The sequence below is a fragment of the Akebia trifoliata genome, chromosome 12 (genome assembly GCF_017979445.1).
Source record: "Akebia trifoliata isolate Shusen 1 chromosome 12, ASM1797944v1, whole genome shotgun sequence".
Classification (NCBI taxonomy): domain Eukaryota; kingdom Viridiplantae; phylum Streptophyta; class Magnoliopsida; order Ranunculales; family Lardizabalaceae; genus Akebia; species Akebia trifoliata.
Window position 1 is genome coordinate 31,489,631 of NC_141386.1, and position 26,440 is coordinate 31,516,070.

Sequence of the window (26,440 nt, forward strand, 5' to 3'; positions counted from 1 at the left end):
TTTCCTATCCGATTAAACTCAAATTCAACCACAATTTTCACAATTGCAAATTTAACTCAAAGATCTACAAGAAACCCCAACCAAATGATATGATAAAATCATGAATTTAGAAAGCACGACATATGAAACAAAATCTATCGAATCAATTTAAGAATTACGATTCAATTCATTCAAAATGCATGAAATTAATGAATCAATCTATAATTGAACAAAAATAAATAAATAACAATATCAAATATCAAATGAACTTTCTATGTAAATTTTGAAATTAAAAGGTAGAAAAGAAGGCATCCTAATTGATTAGCTCCTTTTACAGAGGATCAGATTGAAAATCGATTTGAGATGATTGTGACCATCCAATCACAAAATTGATCCTTTGGTTAAAAATAGAACTTCTTTGAATCAACATGAAGCCCTCGCTAATATGAAGATCTTTTCCTTCTTCAACGACTATCGATCAACCTCTATGCCACTAGATCTAGGAATTATCTCAGAGTTCTACATTGATAAACATCAAAAATCAAAACTTTCGCCGTGGTAGATTTTTTCTTCTTCTTCATCAAACTTCATATCTTAGTCTATCGTTGTATATTTAAGTTCAAACGTGGAAGAAAAATGGGGTTAAGGGAAGAAGATGAGAAAAGAAACAGATTTTTCTTTAATTTTCATATTTATACCCAAGTGGGACGAAAATGTCATTTTTTAATTTATTTTTCCTGAATTCTGATTTCGAAAATCTTATAACCCATTTTGGTTAATTTTTCGATACGATACTAATGGTGTGATCAAATTTCCTAAATTATATCAATAAATTTGTTTTTACCCATTTGATAAATATTTGATGCGAAACTCGAGGATTTGGTAACTTTTGATCGACTTTTGATTAAAACGCGCTTACAACCTAAGGTATGTTTCTTTACCCTCATGAATCTATTAGCGATGATGGATTTCCCTAAATATTAATAAATCAAAATCCAAACTCTTAAGTCATTAAAATAAACTCAAAATTTACTGAATTAGAACTTACAATATAATCTCGAGATACGTGTTAAAAATTTCAGGTCATTACACCTAAGCCCCCATCACAGAACCGTAGATCATTTGCCTCGGGGGTGTCGGAAAATCATTATTCTTTGTTTTATTGATATGTTGGGGATGACTTTTGATTACAAACAAATTATTTCCCATGCATGTCAACATGAAAAGAGAACACAACAGCAACTAGGTTTGGCATTCTTACGGTAGACAAGGTGCAGAAAATAGACTTACTGTTTAATGACATATTAATTACAAGAAGTTGTATGTTACATATAAGGGGAAATCCAAGCTTACTGTGCAGTAGCATCAGGTTGTCGTTCTGGTAAAGAAGCTTCGAATGCAGGTAAAACCTTACACGCTTCATAGATTCTACTTAAAGTAGGGAACTTGGACTGCACCAAAACAGAAACAAAAATAGATTATATCATTCAAGGTTGAGGAACAAATAACAGAGCTAAGTCATAAATATCAAGTATCCGACTACAAACAATGAACCAGCTCAAATTCTTCAACATATTAGATAGTTCAAGACTTCAAATCTAACAGGTCAACATTGCTGAAACCACCCTTAAAATATGCAAAAGATGTATCTAAACACTTCAAAGAAAGTGCGGCCAATAGGAAGTTTTAAAAATCACGCCCGAGTCAAGTAGATCATGTCTTCCATGGAGCTCAATACTTTACATTGTGTTGCAAATTTTCAAATACAAAAACAGGTTATCAAAATGACTACATGAAATCTTGGGGCCACAAAGAGTAGCTCTCTTCTATACTTAGTTTGAGCCTTTAATGTCACCCGCTATTATCTATAAACAAATGAATTAGGTTTGATGAACCCAATGGATTGAGGTTGGAGTATTCAATATATTAGAATCCATCAGAACAACACCTCTAAAGTAACTTCAAAATTAGATAAGGAATTCAGGCATTGAATATGCCCAAAAGATGATGTCTTGTAAAATGCCCATAAGGTCTTTGTGATCTTTGATGGATTTGATTTAAATTTCTCTCTTACATCCAAGGAGCAAAGTCACTTAACAAAAGTCTTGCTCCCACACCAAACCGCTTACCTACTCTAGAACATCATTTATCCTTGACTCAGCTAAAAGTGTAGGCTTTTAGATAAGTTACTTCTGTTTTTTTTTGATAGTCAAAAGCACGAAAATTTCATTAAAAAGTGGCCAAGGTGACCACAAAGAACAGAACAACGGACCTAAGTTAGATAAAGCTAGTTTTAACATAGAACCTTAAATATTATTGGACAAGCAATCACTATTGACTAATTCTACACATTTTTTAAGTTTTTATGAATGTACACTACATAATAACCTTGAATCAATTGTGTCAAAACATGACTTCACTAGCTAAAGCTTTAATTTGGATCCAACTTCATGAAACAGAACTCCAAAAGTAATCACAGTTCAATTAGTACATTTATTAGTTAGGTTTATTTATATATAATTCAATTGTGTAAATTTAGTACTGATACACATGAATTCCAGCCTTCTATTATGTGATATAACATGTTTCCAGTCTTTTATGTTTGGCTTCAAGTTTAAGTAATGCTATCAAGAACCATTACTTGAAATGCCAACTTAGCTAAGTTAGTTAGACATGTGGAGTGTTGTTCCCACATTTTGGGTTTAAACCCTCTTGAACACAACTTCATTTTGCTAATCACTAACCCTTCACATATCTCAAAAAAACAAAAGAATAAAAAAAACAATAACCACAAGTCATAAGTAAACTGTTGGCTGTAGAAAAATACGGAGAGACAATAGAATGAAGTTGCATGACACAGAACCTGAAAACAGCTAGCAGTATTTACTAGAAAATAGTTGTATTCTAGATGGTATAGCCGCACAAAGTTCAATCAAAGTAATTGTAATACAACATAAAAAGGACAAACAAAAGGAATAAAAGAACTTCACCATATCAATGTTGAACCTTGCACTGGCTATACTTATTTGTGGAGCCAAAAACACATCGGCCTGCATATAAATGTCTCTGATTAGTTTCAAGTTTGAGGCCCTCGTTGGTACTGTTAGCGACATGAAATCCAATGCATTTTGAGTAAAGAACTTATTATATAACCAACTGCAGTGATATTTAATATTTAAGTCTCAAAAAGGCATCACGATCAGGCCTCTTAGATATTGATGTAGCTTCTAAGTCCATTCCTTCAGAATTTTGAGATCTAGAACCCTAAGAAAACATTTGGTGGAAATGGATATGCTCAAATAAAAAGTCTTGCCTTTTATTCCCAATCATGTAGCGGTAAGAACCAAATGTTTAATTCCATTACTACTACTCAAGTCAAGAATATGAAACTTGATTATGGTTCCCCACTTCCCTTACACCCATAATGGGACAAGGACTTTGCATTTTGGATTAATATGCTGGCTTTTCTCTTTCTATCAGTAGTTTGAAACTAGGCTGAGAGTTTACTCCATTCGTATGCTAGGGTTAGTCATTTTTTTCATTCATCAGTTGCATTTAACGGTTCCAAGCCCATGGGTCTTGGAGATTACAACCAATGTGAAACATGTCAGTTGTTAAAACATATCCATCCAGTTTATTAATAGACGCGACCCACTCTTACACTATTTAAGGTCATTGTTATTTTGGTTTATCTTATGAAATCAAAAGTCGTGGTCAATGAATCCTTATGATATTACAGACATGATTAATACTCAGTATGGGATAGCTAGAGAAGAGATTTAACTAACAACAGCACAAATATTCATCCATTGTAGTAGCTGGGAGAAATAATCATCATTGTTTCTTAGAAGTAAATCAAGTTCTACTTAAAGAATAAAGATTCCTAAAGTCTATTATTCTGATGCCAATGACTTTCCCTTTTGATGAAGGTTATGTGAGAAGATTAGACAATTGTGCTACTGGTTACCCTTCGCACAGTTTTTAATAACAAAGGATTGTGTGCCTATCCAACCTTTTTCTAGATTGTGTGTAAAAAGCTATAATGAATCCATGTCCTTTGAACTTAAAGTTATCATTTGTACAACTGTATTAAGAATAATTTAATTGCTACCACTAACATCTGTTTATAGAATGAAGAAAATGCAATAAGCTAGTATGAAATTTATTACTGGTTTTAAAAAGAATAATAAGAAGAGCAAAGCGCTAGAAGGAGACCATGCAAACTTCGTCTCCGGTAGAGTATCTGCCAGCAAAATCTTTCAGCAACTTCTCTAGGGCTGTAGATAGCACAAAAATTGTGAATGATCATGCAGTAGTGACTTACTAAACACAAAATGGAACATGGGGAGGAGATGAAGTTACCAACAAAACCCTTTTCTATATGACGTTGAGCCCATGACATTTGCTCTTTGGGACCAACTTTTTCCTCAAGCTGCTTCTGCAGAGATGGGAGAGATCTATGTAACTAAAGATTGAACACTAACAACTAGCAAGACTAATCTATCCCAAAAATAAATAAAACATAAAATAGAACAAGTGCAAATGTAATATACCAGCACTGCCAACATGTGAAGAGGTTGTATGCTAGAACTAACAATACTTGCAACCTGTAACACAATAGTTTTCTTAGCATTGTAACACCTGGATTATAAATCATCACGAAGCTTACGATTCTCCTTTCCCGGGTGCCCAACGAGATGCAAAGAGAAGCGGTTCAACAATTAACTTTTTTGCCTCAAAATATAGTAAAGACTTCCCAATAACAAATGGGAATCATCTTGTAGCTCACAAGCAAGCTAATTGAATGGTCTCACAGGTTCCAACTTTTTTAGGATCCAGCCATTCTCAATTTTTATCCTTTTTTTTTTTTTTTAAATTTGTGTGTTAAACATGAGCATCAATAATGATTCATGTGATTCATGCTTCACACGACAAACTTGTTTTCATAAAGTAATTCCACAAAGATAACCACGTTGCAAGTTACCTGGAGATTGAGAGCTTTTTTCTTAGGATCACTCGGAAGAAGAGCAATTTGTGAATACTTATCTTCCAAATACTGTCCAATTACAGAAGAATGACACAACACTCAATAAAATTGGCTAGATAGCTTACAAACCGAATAACATATGATATTTACTCTAGTATTTCTACATAAATTACTGACCAACAAGATTGCAAATGAGTCAGAAACCACCAAATCACCATCCACTAACACCGGTACAAAATGAAGAGGATTTAACCGCTCAAACTCTGTAATTCATGCCAAATGTGTAAAATATTGGATTAACCGATACATTTGATGATCCGTTTTAGTTAATTTCTATTTTATAAAGAACTTCAAGCTCACCTGTACTAAATTGCTCTCCTTTTCCAAGATCAACGGCATTGTATTCATAAGTAAGGCCTATAAAACCAACGATCTACCAGTTCAGCTCGTAGTTCCAACGTTCATTGAAAGAATCTAGATCTTAACTATCAAAAATTAAAGTGATCAGAAATAATAAAAAGAAATCAGAATCAAACCAAACATCTACTATTCAGTTAATAGTTCCATCATTTATTGAAAGAATCTAGATCTTAATAATCAAAATTAAATTGATCTGGAACAATAACAACAAAATCAGAATTAAACCAAAGATCAACCAGTTCAGTTAATAGTTCCAACATACACCGAAAGAATCTATATATATCAAGTATCAAAATTACAGAGATTTGAAATAAAAACAAGAAATCAGAATCAAATGCAAACAAACACGAAGAATAAAGATGAATCTAACCTTTTAGGTTTAAAGCGAACCTGACGCGCCATGAACACGAGCTCTGCCAGTAAGAATACAAAATAAGCTTTGTAGACGAAGAAGAAGAGATTTCCTGCACAGTAAAGATGAATTTTAGAGATTATTGTGGATTTTGGAGGACTGAAAATGAAAATTTACCTGTGAGTTTGGATCCATGGATAGAAAACTGAGAGTTCGATCTTCGAAGCTAGTCAAATATGAAGTTTCAACTTTCAAGTGGGAGAGAGACTCTGGAGTTTTGCATGTAGTATCGACTAGTCACACAGCCTTGTAATTTCTTCGTTTAGTCCGCTTCGTTTCAGAAAAAGAATTTAAGGATAATTACAAAATGAACCCTGACGACTCTTTTGAGGTACTCTACAAATCTACATTGGGCCAATCATAAAGACATAAGGCCGAAACGATGGCCAAGTCCAACTCCTACATCTAGGGGTGCACATGGTTCGGATTTTGACAAAATTGGAATCGAATCAAACATGATCGGTTCTACAAATTGAAATCGAACCAATCCATTACTCTATAGAACCGAACCAATCCAATCCAATCTTGGTTCGGATTGGTTCGGATCGATTCTCGGTTCTCATACTTATTAAAGATAGATACTTTCTTCCTCAATCAAGCATTCTATCTCCTCCAATCTTCAAACCTTAAAAATAAGTAGGACTTTTTTTAAACGTGGACTTTGGGATAATAAAAAATTAAAAAAAAGAAGAAGAAAGAAATAAAAAATTGAAATTTTTATTTTTTAAATAATTATATATATATATATATATATATATTGGTTCGGTTTTCGGATTGGTTCGGTTCTATTATATCATAATCCGGAACCGAACCAAATTAATCGGATTTTTTTTTTCTTCGATCCGTACCTGAACCATGTGTGTGTTTAATCCGAACCAATCCAATCCAAAAGCTTCGGATTGGTTCGGATCTCGGATTTATCCAATCCAATGTGCACCCCTACCTACATCTATGCTTATTTGTATTGTTGATTTAAATATAGCCCCCTCCTCCACGTTTTCATGAATATTTTAGATAAGCCTTGTGCTTTCAAACTGATAAGATACCCCTTGACCTTAGTCTTCTTTGGTAAACAAAGGTAAATGACCTAGATGCCCTCATCTTCATTCTCTACCAAAAATCCTATGATTTTTCTTCCAAAATATGTAAATATTCAAGCTCTTGAACCTTTATAATTAATAATAATAATAATAATCATATCAACCCTTTAATCCATCATTTGAAAACACATCACTTAACAACCTTGATATTTCTACACAAAATCCATCATTTTCTACTTATTAAAAAACATAAAAACGTATGTTGCCTTGAGGTTTTAAGTAGATAGAATCTTTATAGGTTAAAGATGACTCATTCTGAAAATCAAAAATCAAGGTTTGAAAATGAGGAAAAACAATCAAGGGTTTTTGGTTAAGGAGAGGGGCATCAAGATCATTTTATATTAGTCTTTAAGAGAAGACAGGTCAAGGGAGGCAAGTCATCAGTTTGAATGCAATTAAAATTATTTTGATATAAGATTTTTTTTAATATTAAATGACAAAGGTTTTCAAAAAGAGGGATGAAGGACCAAAAAGATGAATAAAGTCCAAAATGACATGGATTGAGAAAGTAAAAAAAGGAATAAATTTTTGTTAATTTTAGATAATTAGAAGATTGGGAAGTGTCATGAATTTAAGTAACAGTCCATATCAATGTTTTAGAGTATCTGATTGGGCCTGGCTCAACCGTCGTCCAGTTCGATTTTTAAAACATTGGTTCATATTTCTTATATGAATATATAGCGACCTCACATCACGCACCCTAACATTTTCATGTATGGGAACCATAGAAGAAATCAGGATAAAAAGGCATTTAGGATTGAAAGAATGAAGTTAGCTTAAAGAGTTTTCAGATTTGGGATTTGCAACAACGTTGAAGGAATGGGAAATGGGACCCATTGCATTACTTAGACAATCCATTTACACTCTATTTGGATTGTCTCCATATCTCTTGTTTGGGAAGTTAAGTAGGGAGAGAATGGAAAGTTAATGGAGATAAATAAAGAGAAAGTATGAGAGAAAATGAGAGGAAGTGAGAAAATAGAACAAATTACTTCCTATTCAATTGTTTTCTCTTCTTTTCTCCTTTATCTATCCAAATAAGGTGAAGAGAAAATTGTTTTCTCTTCTCTTCGTTTATCTCAATCCAAACAATTTTTTTTTTTTTTTCATTTTTTAGGCCCAATCCCTTTCAATTTTTGAGATTCATAACTCAAATTATCTAAATTGACTACTTCAATGATTGATATCAAACTTCATTATAAAATCCTCGGAACAATCTTTTACAACAATCAAGATCAAAGATTGCAAATTGTCAATCTCTATGTTTGAACATGAATTGTCGTGATTGATAATTCAATTGACTTTAATTCTTGATGTCAACTATTTAAGCTCCTCGTTTTCTCGAGTGGGCGCATTTATATTAGAAAACATCCTTCCCACTCCGGCAAGGTGTATTAAGTAATTGAAAATTTACTTAAAGGACTCTCGGAGAAGGGTTTCATTCTAAATAGTTCCTAAGTTTTGCACGATAGCTTAACAAGACATTTAATAAAAAAAATTCTTTCTTAATGGTCCATCGTACCGTCAAGTTCACAAATTTTATTGTCAAACTCATCACTATTTATTGTCGAGTTCACTTTTTATTTAGAACTCGATGCTTTTTAATTAATGCTTCACCACTTTTTAAATAACAAGTAATGAATTCAACACTGGTAAAACCCACCCATTTTCAATTTTCGAGTTTTTCGACTAAAAATTTGAAATAACGACTAGTTTAAAGGATTTCAATCCAAAAAAATCATTCTTAATCAATTTTCATCAAAAAAGAAAAAGAAGAAAAAAAGTGAAAAATCCTTAATTTTTTACTTACATTTTTTAAATGTTTGAAAACTTCCTTGAAAATGATATATTCTTTTTTCTTAAATTATTTCTAATGGAGAGGAGTCGCTGAAACTTCATTGAAATGTCAAACATCTAATTTTTTTTTATGAAAACTATGAGTTCGAACCGTTAGGGCATTCAAATGTGGAACATGAGGTCCAGACCATTTAAAAAGAAAAAGTTTACTAATGTCTTGCCAACTTAGGGACTATTTAGAAAGAAACCTTCCGTGAGGGTCCTTTTAAGTAATTTTCCCTTATTACGGGCAACATATAGTAGGCCGCTTTGCCATAGCTTTGCGTAGGGTTTTAGAAGTAACACAGGCCTGTCTAGGGTTTTAGGAGAGCAACGTTGGAGAATTCGTCAAATCGATCAATCTTCTTCAAAGAGAATTTAGTCTAAGAAATGGCTTTTTGGGGTTTGTTTTATTTCTCAATCTAAACTTGCAAATCCTTATTTATTTATTTATTTATTTTAATTCTCTATTCTCTCGCAGGAATTGAAGTAAAACCACGAAAACCCTACACTCATCAATTTGATAACATGAGAGGAAGGCTTCACATTTCTCAGGTTTGTATCCAAAGCTCAAGACTTTTTAGATGTTTGGATTAGGGTTTTTGAGATTTATTCTGTATGAATTATGATTCTATAACACTTAGATGTGCATCATCCATTGTTCTTCATTGCTGTATTGTCCTCGAGATTCACACTACGCGAATCTTGAGGAGCATCCAACTGTATGGGTCTTAAGAAGGCATACTATGTTGGTGCAGGCAACTTTGGGTATTGGCCCTTCAACAGAGAAGGTCTTAGTTCAGTGTATCGTAGGTGATAAAAGACCAATTCTGTTATGTGCTTTGATTCCCAATCATACTGAATCGTGTCCGTTGGATCTCGAATTCGAGGAAGAAGATGATGTAATTTTCTCTGTACTCGGTCCTCAAAGTGCCCACCTCACAGGTTACTATCTTGGGAATGGTCACGAATGCGGTGGAGACAGTGACAACACGTATCCTCAAAAAAAAAAAAAAACTGTTTGATTATTTGGAATTTTTGGTGAAGGGTATTTCTTGTTTGCCTTTAATTTAGTTTTTAGCAATTCTTATGGGGAAGATATTGCCGAGTCCGACACAGAGCAATCCACTGAATGCAACACTGAAGAGGAGTACGAGGATGATTTCTTTGTCGATAGTGATCTTGAAATGTTCCCACCTTCGCCAAGGATGAACAGTGGAGGTATACTTATATTGGCACAGTTAGATACCATTTTTATTTTACATGGTGTGCATATGACATATGAATCCCAATCAATAATGATTTTCATCCTCTTTCATAGAAAACTTCTAACATGTATCGTAACAAAAATATGTGATTTCTTGAAAAAATCATGATTAAATCACAATTTTAAATGTTGTCGATTAAATCACAATTAATCATGATTTAATCGATGATTTTTTTGAAAAAAAAAAAAATCACAATTTTTTTATTTTTTAAAGTGTTATTTTATCATTTAATATATGAAATACATTTTTTATACACAGTTTTTTTTTTTTTTTCTTCTTTTTTTCAATTTATCCGATATTTTTCCCACTTAATCAATCTTTTGCTGAATTATTCCCGAACCCTGACTTTGTCACTATGTTAATATGCTACCATCATATTTGTTTTTTGTTTAGATTTTATACTTGATTGCACCTAGGTGTTATCCCTTTTGTTTATTTCTGCCCCGCATATGATACCCTCTCCACTATCTAGAGATCTTGTTCAATGATGGGCTTGAACAAAGTTGAAAGATTATGTTAGTGTGTGTTTGGTAACACTTCTGAAGTCTGAATGGAGGTGGTCCACCATTAAAATTCAGACTTCAGATGTCTTAATCTTGTTTGTTTATTTTCAGATTTAAGAACAAGAAGACATTTTCAGTCGAAAAAAATCAGCCATAAAAAGTTGCTGGACGAAGTTCTGAAATCTGAAAAAATATTTTATACCTAAAATACCCTCCTCAAAATAATTATTTCCATCACTTATCCCTCTTTTGTAAAAATCTTTAAACCCTTACCTCTCCTTTCTCTTCTACATCTCCTTCATGTCCAACTCGGCTTTCAAGATCTACAAAGGTATGTGCATCTACTACTCTATTGTTATTCCTTGATCGATTAATAGCATGTGAATCTCATATTGAGAAAATCTCAAAATCAAAACTTCAACAAACAATCAAATCAAAAATCAAAACTTCAACAAAAACCCAAAATCAAAACTTTAACAAACAACCAAATAAAAAATCAAAACTTCAACAAAAATCCTAAAATCTCAAATAACCAACCGAACCCATTATGGAGAAATCAAACCATTTTCAACGTCTTTCCTTATTTCTCTCTTCATCTTCTCTTTATCTTTCCTTCTATCTTTTTTGTTTTTCTTCTTGCATAAAGTTGGGTCATTAGACGAATAGAGAGAGAGAGAGAAAGAAAGAGAGATGGATAGGTTTTGTTAGGTGTATGAGTTGTTTCCTTAGTCCTTAGGTGGACTCTTTAGGGTGTATGAGTTGTTTCTTTGGTCATTGGACGGACTCTTTAGAGTGTATGATTTGTTTAATTGGTTATTGTGTTTTACTTGGTTCTTGTATTTTCTTGGTTTTGATAAATTGGAGAGAGAGAGAGAATAATATAAATGAGAGACGAAAAACAGAAAATTGGAAAAAAAATTATATTATTTTATATATAAATGATTTGTTTTTGTATTTTGAATGAGAATTCAATTTGAAAATTACCATCATTATGCATGTTTTTTGGTTAACAATTTATTATAATTACAGAAGGGTAATATTGTCAAAATGATCATTATGTTTTAAAATTCTGTTTGTAACCAGAAGCTCTTATAAATTATAAACAAACAACTTTTCCAGAACAAGATTCCAAATTTCAGATTTCAGACTTCAGACTTCAGATTTCAGACTTCAGACTTCAGACTTCAGAAGTGTTACCAAACATACCCTTAATAATGTTCTTCTAGCTGTAAATAACATCATTTTAATGATGTTATTCATCGACCACAAAATTCCCAAACATTTTTTTTCATACTTGCGAAACTTGATATTTCTAAGTCATGTCCAAGTCCGCCACTTGTATTGTGGTCTTTTCAGAAATTGCTAGTGCGCATATTCCTGTCAATTGAGGTAGTCTAATCTAGTGGACTCTGTTGATCGCTTAGCTACTAGTACCATTTTTCAGGATGTAATCCACTCTATGTGGGTGATACTTGACGAACCTTTTCCATAGTACATGCATTATTTTCCTGTGATGCATAGAAGTAAGATATCACCATTGCATGTTGGAATCAATGTCTATTGATGGATATGGGTACATGAATGTGTACATTCTACTTATAAAAAAAATGTGTACATTCTCTTTGGAGTCGTGATAATCTGACTCGAAAAACTGTAGTCGGTTGATGTGGCAGGACAGAACCATAGATCTTTTTCTTCAGAATACACAAGGAAAAAAGTCTACGGTTCTGTGCACTTGCCACGTCAACTGAGTACAGACTGTGTATGGTTTTTCGAGTCATTTTATCATTAGTCTTCTCTTTATGTGTGAAGTTGCTTATGCCACCAGGAATAAAATGTTAGTTTTGTGGTGCACAAGGTGTTATAGACCTACCATTATGATGATCCTCCTAAGTCAAAAATTAACTATTATATGTTGCACACTATCCCATATCTATCATTTTTTGGAGGGTTGTAAAAAAATTGGGCAAATGACCCAAATAATACATCGTAGATTGGGGGATGATTCATGTTCGTCCAATCAAGTTGAATTATGACACATCTTGGTGGGGGCCTTGGGACCTGTTGTAAGCTTGGATTTGACATACCACGTGTTCTTTATGTCCTGATTCTTGAGTTTGGAAGTAATTACTGTTTTAAGTATGCAGATTACAGATTTTTCCAAATTACTAGTTTGTTGTAGTATTAACTACTTTAATAAAATTGTTACTTGTACTCCATTTGATTCTTATCAAGATATATTTCTGTTTGAAAATATTCTGTTTTTATTTCAGTTGTAATTGAGGAGATATTGGATGATGAGCATACCGCAAATGGTGATGGCCACCATAAACGAGTTAAGAAGAAATACCAAAAGAGTGATTCGGATGATGATGGTCAACGGCAAATTGTTGTCAAGGATATTACCCGTGTCCCAGTTTTAGAAAGTGAAGATGAAGACGGTTTCCCAATCACTCCCCTACCCAAGACTAAACCCACTGTTAAAAATACTCGAGTTGAAGAGAAATCTGATAAGAAGATAGCCAAGGAAAACAAGAAGGCAGAAAATCGTGGTGATCAGGTCACGGACTTGAAAAGGAAAATCGACACTATTCAAGATGACGAAGCAAAAAGGTCTGACTGTTGTTTTGTATTGTTTATATATATAGAGATAAGTGAGTTTTAAAGGGTATCTATATACCAGCTTTAAAGAGTTTTAAGTGTACACACCGTTTACTGTTTATTGCATCCATAAGTTTGCCCTTCAGGGTAGTACGAGGTGCAAACTTTGATTTTTTGTTATTACAAAATATTTTAATAGTGAATCAATTATCAAGATAAAATTGAAGGAAAAAAAAAAAGTTGGTGGTCCTTCTCTTGATAATTTATCTCACCGTGTGACAGTTCCAAGGCAAACACCTACATTTGTAGGTAAAGGAGATAGATAAATTGAGGTAAAAATTCATAAACCGAAGTTTTAGACTGTTACTTCTTATGTGGATTGATTGGTTGTCTCAAATTATATCTCATGTCTTTTATGGAGCCTGCACCTCTCTTGAGGCATACACGTTGTAGTGGTGAATAAGGCCCTGCATGTGAGTGTATTTGTCGGGTATTGACCTAAGAAGTCAGGCGTGGTGGCTCTTATTCCCGCCAAATCATTCTGACCAAAACATTTTGAGACATTCCAAATTATTCAATGTTAGGTTCCGGTCTCAGCTAAACTGTGGAGGTTTCCATCTTATATGAACCATGAAGCCTAGATTGGGCAACACTTTGTGATTAATGCACAGTGGAGATCTTTCTCACATCACACAAGATGTTAGCTATATTTAAAGATGCTTTTTTTTTTTTTAATTTTAACTTTAATGTGTCTAATTTGATTTCAAGCAGGGAATTTGAACATCCAAATGATTCTTCCTTGCCATCATCAGAGATTGGGCATGAGAATGCTGGGAAGTCAAAGAAGAAAAAGAAAGAACAAGCTAAAGAGGGAAAAACTCTTGGAGTTGGGGATGGTGACAAGAATGATGTCCACAAAGAAGATAAACTACCCAATGATAGGTGAGATTTGATCAGCTTATCTTTCTCTATTTAGGAGTGTTATTATATGCTTACCATATGACACCTCTCTATGTGTTTTGCTCAGAAGTCTTGAAATTGATGGGAACATTGCTACCAATGAAGACCGTGTTGAGGTGAAGAAAAAGAAGAAGAAGAAGAAGAAGAAGAACAAGAGTAAGGCCCAAGAGAGTGATAAAAATGCAAATACGGACGAAGAAGGAAAGAAGGGGTCCGTTGTGGAGATAGATGAGAAGAAAACTGAAGTGAAGCCTTCACAAGCAAGGACCTTCTCTAATGGGTTAGTTATTGAGGAGTTAGAAATGGGCAAACCAGATGGTAAAAGAGCCTCTCCTGGAAATAAGGTAATGCTATAGTTATTAACCTTCTTGTGGGTCAATATTATAGACTATTCTAGCCAATGTACCATCTTTAGTTCCTCTTAAGAGAAATGGTTTAATGTGAAGTTCACTTATTTGAAATGGCTATTACTTGGATCCAGGTCTCCATGCATTACATTGGCAAGTTAAAAAAGGATGGACAAATATTCGACTCTAATGTAGGCAGCCGACCTTTTAAGTTCCGCTTAGGTACTGTTTTATTTTTTATTTTATATATTTATTGGTGGGGGGGGGGGGGGCACGCATTTACTTCACCCATGATTCACTAGTAGCAGAAATTTGATTTTATTGCTTGTTTTTAACTGTGCCTTGTTGCATCTTACAGGTGTAGGGGAAGTTATAAAGGGATGGGATATCGGGGTTAATGGTACGCATCTCTGACGACCCATAGGCTTAGATTTGAGTATGAGGTGTTTTTTTTTTTTTTCAAATTGGCTGAAACTGTTGTGGCATTTAACTTCTCGAGTCTTTTTATCCTCAGGTATGCGCATTGGTGACAAGAGAAGACTCACAATACCACCATCAATGGGGTGCGTAGCGCAGCAATCCTTTTTTTCCTGCTTCTTTTGTATTCTCATCTTATTGTTTTATTTGCATATCCATATAATAAAACACAACGGTGGGTCCCACCATTGCTACAGATATAGGGTTCACGTTAGCCACTTTATTGTCTTTCCTCCCTCTTCCCTCTTTCAATAATATTCCTCCAATTTTACTACCTTTCCTCTTTTTCAATGTTGACCCTCTAATTTTATCATCTTTCCTCTTTTACCCTTTAAACCAAGATTTTTTACTAATGCCTTTCCAACTTTATTGTTATTATTTATTTTTTTCCGCTTTACCCCATTAACCACAAAGAGGATGCCCATGTCTCGTAGGCACAGGTGAACTCTAGTTTATCTATATTTTTAATGAGATTATGTTGTCCTATTTATAATGCAGTTATGGATCTAAAGGAGCTGGTGGGAAAATACCACCAAACGCATGGCTGGTATTTGAGGTTGTGTTGGTGGACGTCCGCTAATCACCTTCTGTTTCAAGTACATTTTTCTTTGTTTTATGGCGGCTGGATCATGGGACTAGATAATGAAGAACAGTGTTTTATGGTAATGGTTGTAGAAAAATTAAACCTAAAATGCATTTTTTTTTCATAACCAAATAGAAAATTTTAATTTTGATTTTTGAATCTCTATACTTTGTACCTTTGTGTACTGATGCTCTATGTGTTTGTTGGGAAAATCCAATTATGGTTTGTTTGATTGCAGAGACTTTCTTCTTCAATAGATTTCAAATTGCTTAGGAAAATGCATCATGTGAAAACATTCTAGTCATAATGGAAGATTTCTCTGTGACAGATTTTGATGAAATGAGGGAACATGGTTGGTCCCAAATCTTTGATAAAGCTTAGGTTGATGATAACCACTTGATTTGATTGGTACATTTTGGTGTTAATTGCATCAAGTATGACGAAATACTTGATATAGGTATTGAATGTTATGGGATTATTTTTAATTGATCCCAATATTTCAAAAAAATTGAGATTAGTCGAGCAGATCTTAATGTGCTGTTCGACTGTAACTTGGCCATAACCATAGTTAACGTTTTATCATCAGATCCTTGTTTTGTTTTTTAAAGTTTGGTACCTAAATCTTCAGATCTTTCTTGATGGTTACAACATTGTTGTAATGTTTAACTCAATTGACTCGATTTTTTGTTCTATGGGCGTGTATAATTGCAGATAAAGTATTTTTTTAGAAAAATCAATTTCAGAAAGTAATAAAGTCCTTATAAAAGGGATTTTGTCAGTAATAAAGTCTTTATAAATGGAATTTTGTTAGTAAATGTTTACTAATGTTTGATTGCCCGGTAATCTTGTGAGAATAACACTAGGATTTTCCCCTTCAAAAACATCTACGGAAGGAAAATTGTTACTCTTTATAAAACAGAGCTGCCATTGGCACCCCTAACCTTTACTTAATATACCCTTATTAAAAATGAAAAAACAGAGATTTTCCGAAAACATGCGCAAGTTTTGCAAAAATTCTGATTCTGGTACATTGTTCATTTTAATTCTCAAAACATGTTTTTCGAGTAAATTCTCACTGGTAAGAAAGAAATGAAATTAAAATGAACAATGTACCAAACTTGGAATCTCGTCATATTCAGCATATGATATGGTAATTCACCCAAGAAAATAAGTGAATGATTGAAAATAAGTAAAAGCTTGGGTGCCAATAGAAGCTCTCCGTTTTTATTGATAGATTTTTATTTTTTGGATTTAGGACTTTATAAGTCAAATCATAGTTCAATCACTGAAATTCTTTGAATAAGTGTTATAATGTTTGGTGATGTTCGAGATTATAATTTGAACCAAACCTTAGTAGTGTTTGAAAAGTGTGGTTTTCATCTTTAATTGGGGTGTGATAAATAATTTAAGAAATTATGGTGTAATAAGTAAAAATTGGGGTGCCAATGGCAACTCTCTAAAAAATAGCACAATCAAACACCTGTAAATCACATTTTTCTAGGAAAGCCAATTCATCAAATACTTAAAAGATCATTCAGGCACTTTATTTTGAGCTTCTAAATCTTACTGATAAAAATCTAAACAAGTTTGAGAGGTTCACCAGGCTTGGCATGGCAATACATGGACAAATAGAGTGAATATATTCAAGTTAACAAGAAGAGTTTGATCTACAATTGGAATGAATAATGACCTCAAGATTGGGCCTCACATCGAACATCTTGATGTGAAAGTGTATGGGAACCATAGATGCTTTCCTCAAGATACGAGAAAAACATCTATGGGTGATATGAGGTCCAATCTTGAGGTCACTCCAGCACAACTCGTTGGGAATTTTCTTTTTCATCAAATGAGAGCTACTATTTCCATACCAACTTTTGCTAACGCCACACCAATTGTGTGGCAATTCTTTGGGTGATTTACATAGGAATTGGTGTGGCAATAGCAACTCTCTTAACATATCCAATAAAAAATGGATAGGGGGCCACAGTAGGTGGCAGATGGGGGTGCGTTGGCCTGCACCACCCCCAATTAAAGATTGGAAAAAACAAAAAGAGGTTTAAAAGTAAAATATGCCAACGATCAAGTTAAGATTGGAGTAGGAGTTTAGCTTCAAAGAACAAGTTAAACCCCATGTTTCATGTGTAAGGTTATAGGGGTTGATAAAACATGTATGTTTGTACAGAAAAAAAAAAAAAAAGTTGGCCACAAAATGGATATTAATTGACAACAAAAAATGTGGAATCCCTACAACACATTTTCTTATATTTCATACAAAAGGAAATCCGTAACCAAAATCGTTTCAAGTAAAAGGATTTATCTTACATCGTTAGAATTGGCTCCTAGTTCTTGATTGGATTTTTCAAGTAACTCATGTCGGTTACTTACTCGATTGCAGGCTCAGCTTTGACTAGGAAACTTCTGGCCTCATCATCTGTGACGTCACTGCGCAAAGGTGCAGTTTGAAAAAGTTCAAAGAAATGAATGGAGCATGTGATAAGTTTAAAAGAAAAATATGGAGGGCCTATTAAAAAATATAAGGGGCTTCCAAGTGAATCGAGAAAATGGAGTAGAACAAACCTGTCTACGGCTTCAGTCTTAGTGATCAACATGATCTGTTTCGAGTCGAGGAACTCACAAAAAGACGTGAGCTGTTTCTCATGGCAGAATTTCAATAAATGGCGTAGAAAATCATTGAATTGCTTTGGTTCCTGCAAAAAACCTTAATTTAAACACAAATAGGCTGACCTATGCGTACACGATGTTTCTTGGCCCATGTAATATATTGGATTAACTGTCAGCTTTGAAAATCATATAATGATATAATCACCATCATCATCGACACCATAGCCCTCATCCCAAATATTTAGGTTCAGCTAAATGATATACAATTAATAATTCAAAACCAAATATGTATGAAGCATTATGATTTGTGTGAGGGAAGTGATGGCAACAGAACATGGACGGCGTCATTTAGAAAAAAAAAAGGAAAAGAAAGCTGATTTTTTATTTTTTTTTCAATTATATTCTGCACAAACCATCATTGGCACTCGTCCCAAAAATAACGTTCATCCAAATCCCAATAAACTTTACATAAATATGTCATAAGATCACACTAACAATGTAGACAGCAAACCTAAGCTTACAAACAAAATGATGTAAACTATAGAATCCACATCAGATTACAAGAAACAAGTTCTAGTTCTACTCAAAACCTGTTCTAAATATATGTGTTTCTACCAGTAACAAATACGGATAATGGTTCAATTAGACATACTGCTCTCAAATAGCCATGGTCATGAAACAAATGCAGACATCAACAACTTAGGTATAACTAGAGATTCTAAAATCACCCCCCAAGAAATCAGAAAACAATGCAGAAAAGCAGCATCAATGCAAGTACATAAAAAAACAGGCATCACAAAGCATAGTAGGTTCTGTTGAATCCTTCATTCATCTAATTATACCAACTATTAATACCCCAAGTGTTATTAAGTCTTACAATTTGAATAACCATTAAAAAGAGGGAAAAAAAAATTTAGAACAAGTTTCACTTAACTCCACTCATGTTATTATTTTTCCTGACAGAATTAACAGCATAATATAGATAGCAAAATGATCCAAATCCTCTAATAACAAAAGAAAATGTGCACACATCTTCAAATAAAAGAGCGTTACTTGAGATAAAATATAGAAAGGCCAAAAAAGTCAGAACGACTCCAAATTTGCAACCAACATAAAAGAGTATCACTGAACGACATCCCAAGGAGTTGTTAAAAATAATAATAATAATAATAGGAGATGGAATATCTGCTCACTAGAAGTCATAAAAGCCACAGTTATTTGAGCTTCGAGACTAACAACTTAAAGCAAATCACAGGAATCACCAACGCAAAGAAAAGTGAGAAAAAAAGGGAGGAAATAGGGGAAAAAATGATGAAAGATGGCACACCTGTTCAAGAATGCACCCCTTGCGAAGTGCAACTAAGCATTCCTGTGCCTTGTGATAGGTATCCCCTTCATATGAGTTCTCCACCAGGTCAAAAATCATATTTTGCATATCTTTGATTGCGTTATTAACCCACTTTGGGCTATCCCTGCGTGCCATCATGGCTTCAAAATCTTGGACAGGATTCAAATGGCCAATTTTGTCAACCACTGCAGATTCATCTTTAACCAACATGGGAGCTTGAGCATCAATAGCATGCTCTGCCTCATTTGAACTTGACGGTCTTTCTCTCCATAATCGTTTAGTTGACTTCTTAATCTGCAATGCTTAATTACTTAAGAACTAATGATTTTAACAATAGGAAGTGTTCAACAAAAAGATATGGTTCTTTAGTAGCCCTTTTATTAAAAAAAATGACCTTTGGGTTCTCCTTAAGCTCGAACTGCTTACAAAATTCATCTACAACAGACTTGTTTTGAGAAAGAAGTTCCGGATCGGGTTCAGTAATCCTCTTTAGAGTTTTGTCAAGTGAAGGAACATCTGCAGCTGGCTTCTTTGATTTTAACTCAAGAAAGCGATAAAAACGCTGAAACAACATATAAACAGACATAAGTTTGATTCGATAAATAGTAGGACCGATAAAAGACCACCATGACCCCATTAACAAAATGAACAGTAAGACATCAATACTCCATATTAACCATCCTCTTCAAATGCCTTGGTTATTTAAACATGAACCTTATATACTAATAGAAACAAATGAATCACAAATTTAAAGCAATAATGCAAACCCTATCTAAGCTATAACCAAGGGAAGCAGCAGAAAGTTGCACAGTGAAGAACCTCCAAGACAGGATTAGGTGTGAAATCTGGCTGCAGAACCTCTTTGCCAGGTGGTGCAAGGTCAAGCATCATGACCAAGTTGTCTGCGGCCTGTTGTTGCTGCTCATTTGGCTGCCACGATGAAGGCATATTGTTGAAGGAAGGAAACTGAAACTCTCGGATATCCTCAGCGAAAGGAAGTACATTGAAGTAAAATGAATCTGGCTGCACAACAGAATCAACCACCTCACTGAGTCCAATAAAAAAGGATAAAAAATACCTTGAACTCATGCAACCACAGAATAAAACTTACGATATTCTCCACATTAGATATATTGGGACTCAAAACACCGATAACTACATTCCCCTGGCCTTGCCTCCATGCACAGCGCAAAATCGCTACTTTATCCAATTCTTTCATAGCTCTTGCTAAGGCAGAAACTGCAAGAATGGCTTTTGTATTTCCCGGTTGGCCAATGAAGATGTTTACATCTTTCATGTAATAGTGTCTTTGGGGTAAATGATGTATAAGAATCAGAGATAATCAAACAAGAAGAATCAGAAAATGCACACACTTACAATCTAATATTCTATATGCCAAAACCAAATTACTAGGCAGCTAGATTTTACCGCATTATGTTGGAAGCATTTGTAAACCCTAGAAGCTTCACACTCTTCTCTGGTTTGAACTTGACAGCATCCCATTCATCAGTGGAAATAGGAACCACTTGAGGTCCATAGCGATAACCCTTAATCCTTTGTTCCGGAGGTACAATTTTATTTGGATCATCAGCTCTTTTGTATTCAAAATCTACCTTGACTTCATGACTAGCAAATTTATCAGTTGGAGGTGCTTTATCAGAATACTTTTTTAGTGTTGGAAACTTCTCTTCAGATGTTTTCTTGTAAACCCACACCTGAATCATGAAATGAAGTTGCAGTAGGATGAATCTAGAAACCTTATTTACTATACCACTGATTTCTAAAAGGCATAGCACATAGAACACTCCATTAATTGGATCTTAATAAAGTTAAATATCCATGCTTATGATTGTGTCATACACAAAATCAAGTGATACAGAGAGGTAAGGAGTGTCGGATCTGGGAAAGTTGGATAGACTACTCATAGATTCAGTAGTAAACTTTAAATAATGTAACAAACTAATTATTATTCAATAATAATTATAACAATGGATAATGTGATGGGAGATCTTATTTGTATCATATACATTAAAACCAGATAACATGCATAATAATATACATAATGTTAAGTTGCTTCATATAAAACTTCAACAAGAAAACATAGAACTTGTACACGAATGTTAATCAACATCTTGCGAGTAACAAAAGAAAAATCAACAGAATATAGAGTATCACACTGGTATCTGTAGATGTCTGAATGTAATTTGTGTCTGACATGTCAGACATGTACTTCTGTTTAGAAGAAGACATGCTACATGGTGATCAAGTATCAAATTGAATTGTACCGATTAAATGAATCCTTAATCAAGTCTCTTCCTCAAATTTCACAATTCTTGATAAAATTAAAAATCCAATTAAGTTCAGAAATTCAGAATTCTGGTGTTCCTAAAGATACTACTCATAAAATATGCAATATTTCTTCACACAGTTTCATTACCTTCTCATAAAATATAAAATGATGAGTATCTTTGCACCCTAAAGGGAACTTCTGGAATTCTGTTATGGAAGAATTCACTCCGACGGGGAAACATCAATACCCTATCAAATGCGAAGGATGTAGGGTTGGAACAGACTTGGCTAGAAAGTAGGAAAAGTTCTTTCAAGACCAAATATTAATCACTAAAGTCCCCCGTAATCTAGTGGCCCAATGAAACACCAAGTAAAATCCAAGATGATGAAAACTGTTTGATTTAATACTTGATGCTGCGAAACAGTCCCTCCAAAAGAATAGGATTTTACAATTTTCATGCATCCTCTTGCAAATGACATGCTAAGAAAATATTATATCAAGCCCAGTTAGATTATGCAGGAAATATGTTTATATCAAGCCCAGTTACATTAAAGCACATATTCTTACCTTTATCTTCATGTTTGGGCTTAGTTCAAGATCACCCCTGAATATGGTTACAGGAAATATGTTTCGAGTTCGAAGAGCACCTAACAATGAAGTTGGACTTTCAACAAGTACTGTTTTCGAATGTGCTTTCTTAGAAAATCGGTTCAATAGATGATAATTTTCTTCCATTACCCTCGTATCTGCATCTCCTGTAAGTTCTCCTCTCACAATTATAGATTCCAGTTTTACACCATGAGCATTCATTTGTGTGGCAATAGTATCTATTTGATCTTCTTTTGTCCCTTCATACGGCTCTTTAATAGGGTCTAGTGCCTTTGTTATGAGACAAAGCCGTTTCTTTCCCTTGTTTGTTGGTCCAAATTTCTTTATCATCATATCCATCCCGACCACAATAGCATCAAGAACTACCAACGAGTCAAGGACGCAGAGAAGAACAAAAATATGCCCTCATGCATGTTTAAAGGGAAACTAACAAAAAAACTTTTCTATGTTTTTGAATTTAAGAAGCACAAATGCTCATCACATTACTAATAACCATCTGATAGTGTGTGCCTAAATATGAAGGTAAACAATAAAGTTTCCAAGGAGAAATATACAACTTAGATAGTCATCAAAACCATGAGCTGCAGCACTAATATTGCACTCGTAAAAATCCAAACAGCTTAAAGATAATGTCTGACATTTGTCAAAGTGAGAAACCAATAGAAAATCACAAGGTTGAAATTTGTCTCGTAAGTATTTTTTATTGTGATAGAAAATTGTAAGATTAAAACTAATTGTATTGAGAGAGTGCAACGAATAAATAGAAAATAACTATTTTAGAGGCCCAGAGAGCCTATGAATAGAAATATTTGTAATTGACAAATTAAGCAAACATGTTGGATACAATCACCAGGAACTGATCCTCTTGGAAGCTTTTGCAAAACTTCAATCATATCTCCATCTACAACTTTGCTAGGTTGTAAAACCACCACATGTTCATACCCACCCACTTCATTTGTCAGATCATTTTTAGTATCTGCAGATTTCAAGAGTAAAGCATTGCCAGTCAGAATATCGATCAACTAATTACTTACAAAAGATGAAAACTTGAATTTTAATAGCTTCTTAGAAAATTAATAATACTGAAATACGAGCAATCTTTGACAAAGAGAACAAACATAAGTATGGTAACATCATTGTATTTTAGGGGGAGGGGGGAATCATCATCTACACCCCTTATCCCAAATACTAAGGTCAACAATATAGAGCTATATCATCTGTCAAGGCATGTTCCTTCGGATCTTTCTACTTCAATCCATCTCATTTGCAACCTCCCTCTCACCTTATTAGAGTCTTTGACTTGGACCAAAGTACTCCTCACTAGTGCTATTATTGTATTTGTTGAACGTGTTGATGTGTCACAACTCCCAATCAACTTTCCATTATCTTATCTCCTATTGGGGCAATTCTAAGATTCTCCCCCTCTACAAAATTGATATTTGCTATAAAATATAAAGAAATGGTACTGCATAACAAATTTGTCAAAATAATGTTTGCACTTAATGAATTTTTTTGTTATTATTACTTGGGGTTTAAGTAAATAATCAATAAAATGCCATTAGAAAGAAGAGAATCAGACTAGAAAATAAATTGTTCTCTCCCAAGTTTTGTAGATTGCCATCAAGAACAATTAGAAGCATGAGGCCAAAATTTTGCTCATGGGTATTCCCATCATGGATCTAATCAACGGTGTTCACCAACAAATTTATCCCAAGGCCTTGGATCTGTGGGGTCATAAAACACCTTCGTGGTCCACATGAAATTTTCTTTTTAATGTATAAGGTGTGATTTGGATCTCAGTTTCTAAATTCATGATAGAAAACTTATATTTTGAGTTAAAAATTTACCCAATATATTCTTTGACCACATATATATAACAAGCCATGAAGACTAAATCGAATATGTATTGTATTATTGCACCACATCTTAGAAAAAACATTCTAAAGAAAGTGAGAATCACCTTCAGTTCCAAATAAAATGACCCCTACTTCGTCATTTTTATGGTAAATAATCTGCACAAAGAAATATGAAAATGAAATGAAATGACATTTGTAAACACAAAACCCCACAAAAATACCAAGGTTTCTTTCTTCTCTATCATTTGACAAATTAAAGCCCATGTTGGTCTCAGAACCCATTTATTACCCTTATCACACTAGTAGCTATTAACATTGGATATTTGTGTGTAGAAATGAACAAAATTTTAAACACAAAACCCCACATAAATACCAAGTTTTCTTTCTTCTATATCAATTGACAAATTAAAGCCATTGTTGGTCTTGGAACCCATTTATTACCCTTATCACACTAGTAGCTATTAACTTTGGAGAATGTAAGACAACACGAGAAACATTTACAAAAAATTCGAAAGAGAAAGACATGCCTTCTTTTGTATAAGCATCGAGCAGACTTTTTCGACCTCGGGAAGAAGATCCTGCATGGACGGACTAACATCGAGCACTAAAAGCAATGCTTCCTGTCAAGTAAAAAAAAAAAACAAGTTTATGTACAAAAGAAGTAACCATTAGCCGCAAAAATATATAATCCAATGTCTCTCCCATGTGACCAATTTATGTAATTTTTGCTGGAGAGTATAACTCTCTCAAGTAAACCCTAACCATAAATACTTTCAGTATGGGATTTTTAAATGTGTTTCATAAGATTTCCACTGTTTCAGATAACTACAAACCTAACATTACTCCTACAGACATACGAAGTATAAGAATCTATAGAGATTAGAACACTGAAATCGACCTTCTTCAACAAGTTAGATATCATCTTTTTAGAAAAACTGAATCAGATCACGAGGTTTGATTGAAGGAATTGGCCAAAATAAGCAAATCATCAACAATTTGGTGTAGAGTTCATAAATTTATACAATTTATCAAAGTTTTGATCTTAATATACTTAATTACTTCCAGAGAATTAAAGAGCGAAAGCAATCGAAGTAAATGAGAAGGAATTAGTTTAATGATTTAGAGAAACTTTACCTTTCGAGCCATAAATTTTTGAGAAGTTTACAGAGAGACACTTCAGCTTCTTGGAGAAGACTGAGAGAAAAGGAGCGGTTTGAGGTTTTGACGGAAATTGGGGTTTTAAAATTCTTCTAGTGCTATTTATTCTTCCCGCCCTCGCCCCATGATGCAAATTAACCAAATTACACAAGGATCCCTACGTTGTTTTTATATTTTTCAGAAAAAACCCTCTCTATTTCTGTGGGTTTGTTTGGAAACTTAAATATATTCTAAATCAATTTCATATCAAAATCGTTAAATAGGGCTCCCAACTAGGGCTGTCAATGGATCTGATCATAACCGGAATTCGATCCGTTCCAATCCAATAACTTTGGGTTTGGATTGATGGTTTGGATTCTAATAAGGATCCGATCTGTTAAGGTTTCAATCCGATATCTTATTGGATCGGATCTAGATCAACCATGTCCCGACTTGAAAATGACAACATCCAATTATATATGAGAAAATACATAAATTATATTATATTTATGTTAAGATATATGAAGTTTATTTAGATTTTGTATATAAAATTGGGTTTGGTCCGATCCAGACCATATCTGATTGTAACGGATCAGATCTAGATCTTGATATTAAGTTCCAATAAAAAAAACCTGACATAATAACCATAATTATAGTTGAGTTCGACAATAATTAAAATTGGTGAGCTTAATAATAATAAAACTGGTGAGTCCACCCATTATTATTGTTGAGTTCAACAACAATTAAAAAAAAATGTCAATATCAACAATAAAAATATTAAACTCAAAAGAAAAAAAAAATTGCATATCTCAATGCTATAAAACTCATCCGTTTTTGTTTTTTCGTTTTTTTTCAATTAAAATAGATGAAAAGGCTAACTTAAAACTTAACATAACAACTTAGGCAGATGATGATTTCAATTTTTATCCAGAAATAAAATAAAAGAATTGAAAATTTCTAATTTTTTACATACATTTTCAAATACTTGAAAATGACTTATTCCTTCTCATTTTCATCAGTATGGAATCTCAAAAACTCGATTAGGATGTCGAAAATCTATTTTTTTGGATAAAAATAGTGAATTTGAATGATTAAAGTAATTTCA

General features: G+C 33.7%; 3 protein-coding genes across 6 annotated transcripts; 1 reads left to right on the plus strand and 2 right to left on the minus strand.

Moving 5' to 3' along the window:
- Positions 1–1,115: 1,115 nt before the first annotated feature.
- On the minus strand, positions 1,116–6,145 carry LOC147389523 (glutathione S-transferase zeta class-like). Its single transcript, XM_086419267.1, has 10 exons — positions 5,916–6,145; positions 5,757–5,850; positions 5,327–5,383; positions 5,144–5,229; positions 4,964–5,035; positions 4,533–4,586; positions 4,342–4,417; positions 4,195–4,256; positions 2,970–3,029; positions 1,116–1,430 (listed from the first exon to the last, which is right to left on the minus strand). Exons 1-10 carry the CDS (start codon positions 5,931–5,933, stop codon positions 1,329–1,331), a joined length of 681 nt encoding a protein of 226 aa, XP_086275393.1. The 5' UTR covers positions 5,934–6,145; the 3' UTR covers positions 1,116–1,328.
- Positions 6,146–8,980: 2,835 nt separating this feature from the next.
- LOC147389524 (peptidyl-prolyl cis-trans isomerase FKBP53-like) lies at positions 8,981–15,710 on the plus strand. Of its 3 annotated transcripts, none has more exons than XR_015170922.1 (11): positions 8,981–9,137; positions 9,216–9,289; positions 9,493–9,728; positions 9,816–9,955; positions 12,779–13,118; positions 13,878–14,048; positions 14,134–14,410; positions 14,548–14,635; positions 14,772–14,849; positions 14,928–14,976; positions 15,389–15,467. XR_015170922.1 is itself a non-coding variant. In XM_086419526.1 (11 exons), the coding sequence occupies exons 1-11, from the start codon at positions 9,125–9,127 to the stop codon at positions 15,468–15,470; spliced, it is 1,512 nt and encodes a 503-aa protein (XP_086275652.1). In that variant the 5' UTR covers positions 8,981–9,124; the 3' UTR covers positions 15,471–15,710. The 3 variants fall into 3 exon arrangements, 2 of the variants coding, with proteins under 2 accessions (XP_086275652.1, XP_086275653.1); XM_086419526.1 differs by having other exon boundaries at positions 14,772–14,813; positions 15,389–15,710; XM_086419527.1 differs by having other exon boundaries at positions 14,137–14,410; positions 14,772–14,813; positions 15,389–15,710.
- Positions 15,711–17,671: 1,961 nt separating this feature from the next.
- On the minus strand, positions 17,672–25,584 carry KU80 (Ku80 family protein). Of its 2 annotated transcripts, XM_086419523.1 has the most exons (12): positions 25,333–25,584; positions 24,726–24,818; positions 24,303–24,354; positions 23,187–23,318; positions 22,301–22,704; positions 20,872–21,158; positions 20,555–20,750; positions 20,263–20,466; positions 19,838–20,005; positions 19,423–19,737; positions 18,051–18,181; positions 17,672–17,915 (listed from the first exon to the last, which is right to left on the minus strand). In XM_086419523.1, the coding sequence occupies exons 1-12, from the start codon at positions 25,342–25,344 to the stop codon at positions 17,855–17,857; spliced, it is 2,055 nt and encodes a 684-aa protein (XP_086275649.1). In that variant the 5' UTR covers positions 25,345–25,584; the 3' UTR covers positions 17,672–17,854. The 2 variants fall into 2 exon arrangements, with proteins under 2 accessions (XP_086275649.1, XP_086275650.1); XM_086419524.1 differs by lacking the exons at positions 24,303–24,354; positions 25,333–25,584 and having other exon boundaries at positions 24,726–24,815.
- Positions 25,585–26,440: the final 856 nt, after the last annotated feature.

Coding starts and splice junctions, on each gene's coding strand:
- LOC147389523 (XM_086419267.1), bottom strand. Junction 5,230..5,326: donor AGGAGAGCAATTTAGTACAG/GTGAGCTTGAAG, acceptor CATGAATTACAG/AGTTTGAGCGGTTAAATCCT. Junction 4,257..4,341: donor TATAGAAAAGGGTTTTGTTG/GTAACTTCATCT, acceptor TGCTATCTACAG/CCCTAGAGAAGTTGCTGAAA.
- LOC147389524 (XM_086419526.1), top strand. Junction 9,729..9,815: donor GGTGGAGACAGTGACAACAC/GTATCCTCAAAA, acceptor TTTAGTTTTTAG/CAATTCTTATGGGGAAGATA. Junction 14,636..14,771: donor ACCTTTTAAGTTCCGCTTAG/GTACTGTTTTAT, acceptor TGCATCTTACAG/GTGTAGGGGAAGTTATAAAG.
- KU80 (XM_086419523.1), bottom strand. Junction 24,355..24,725: donor CGATGCTTATACAAAAGAAG/GCATGTCTTTCT, acceptor TTCTTTGTGCAG/ATTATTTACCATAAAAATGA. Junction 20,751..20,871: donor AATGCTTCCAACATAATGCG/GTAAAATCTAGC, acceptor TTTACCCCAAAG/ACACTATTACATGAAAGATG.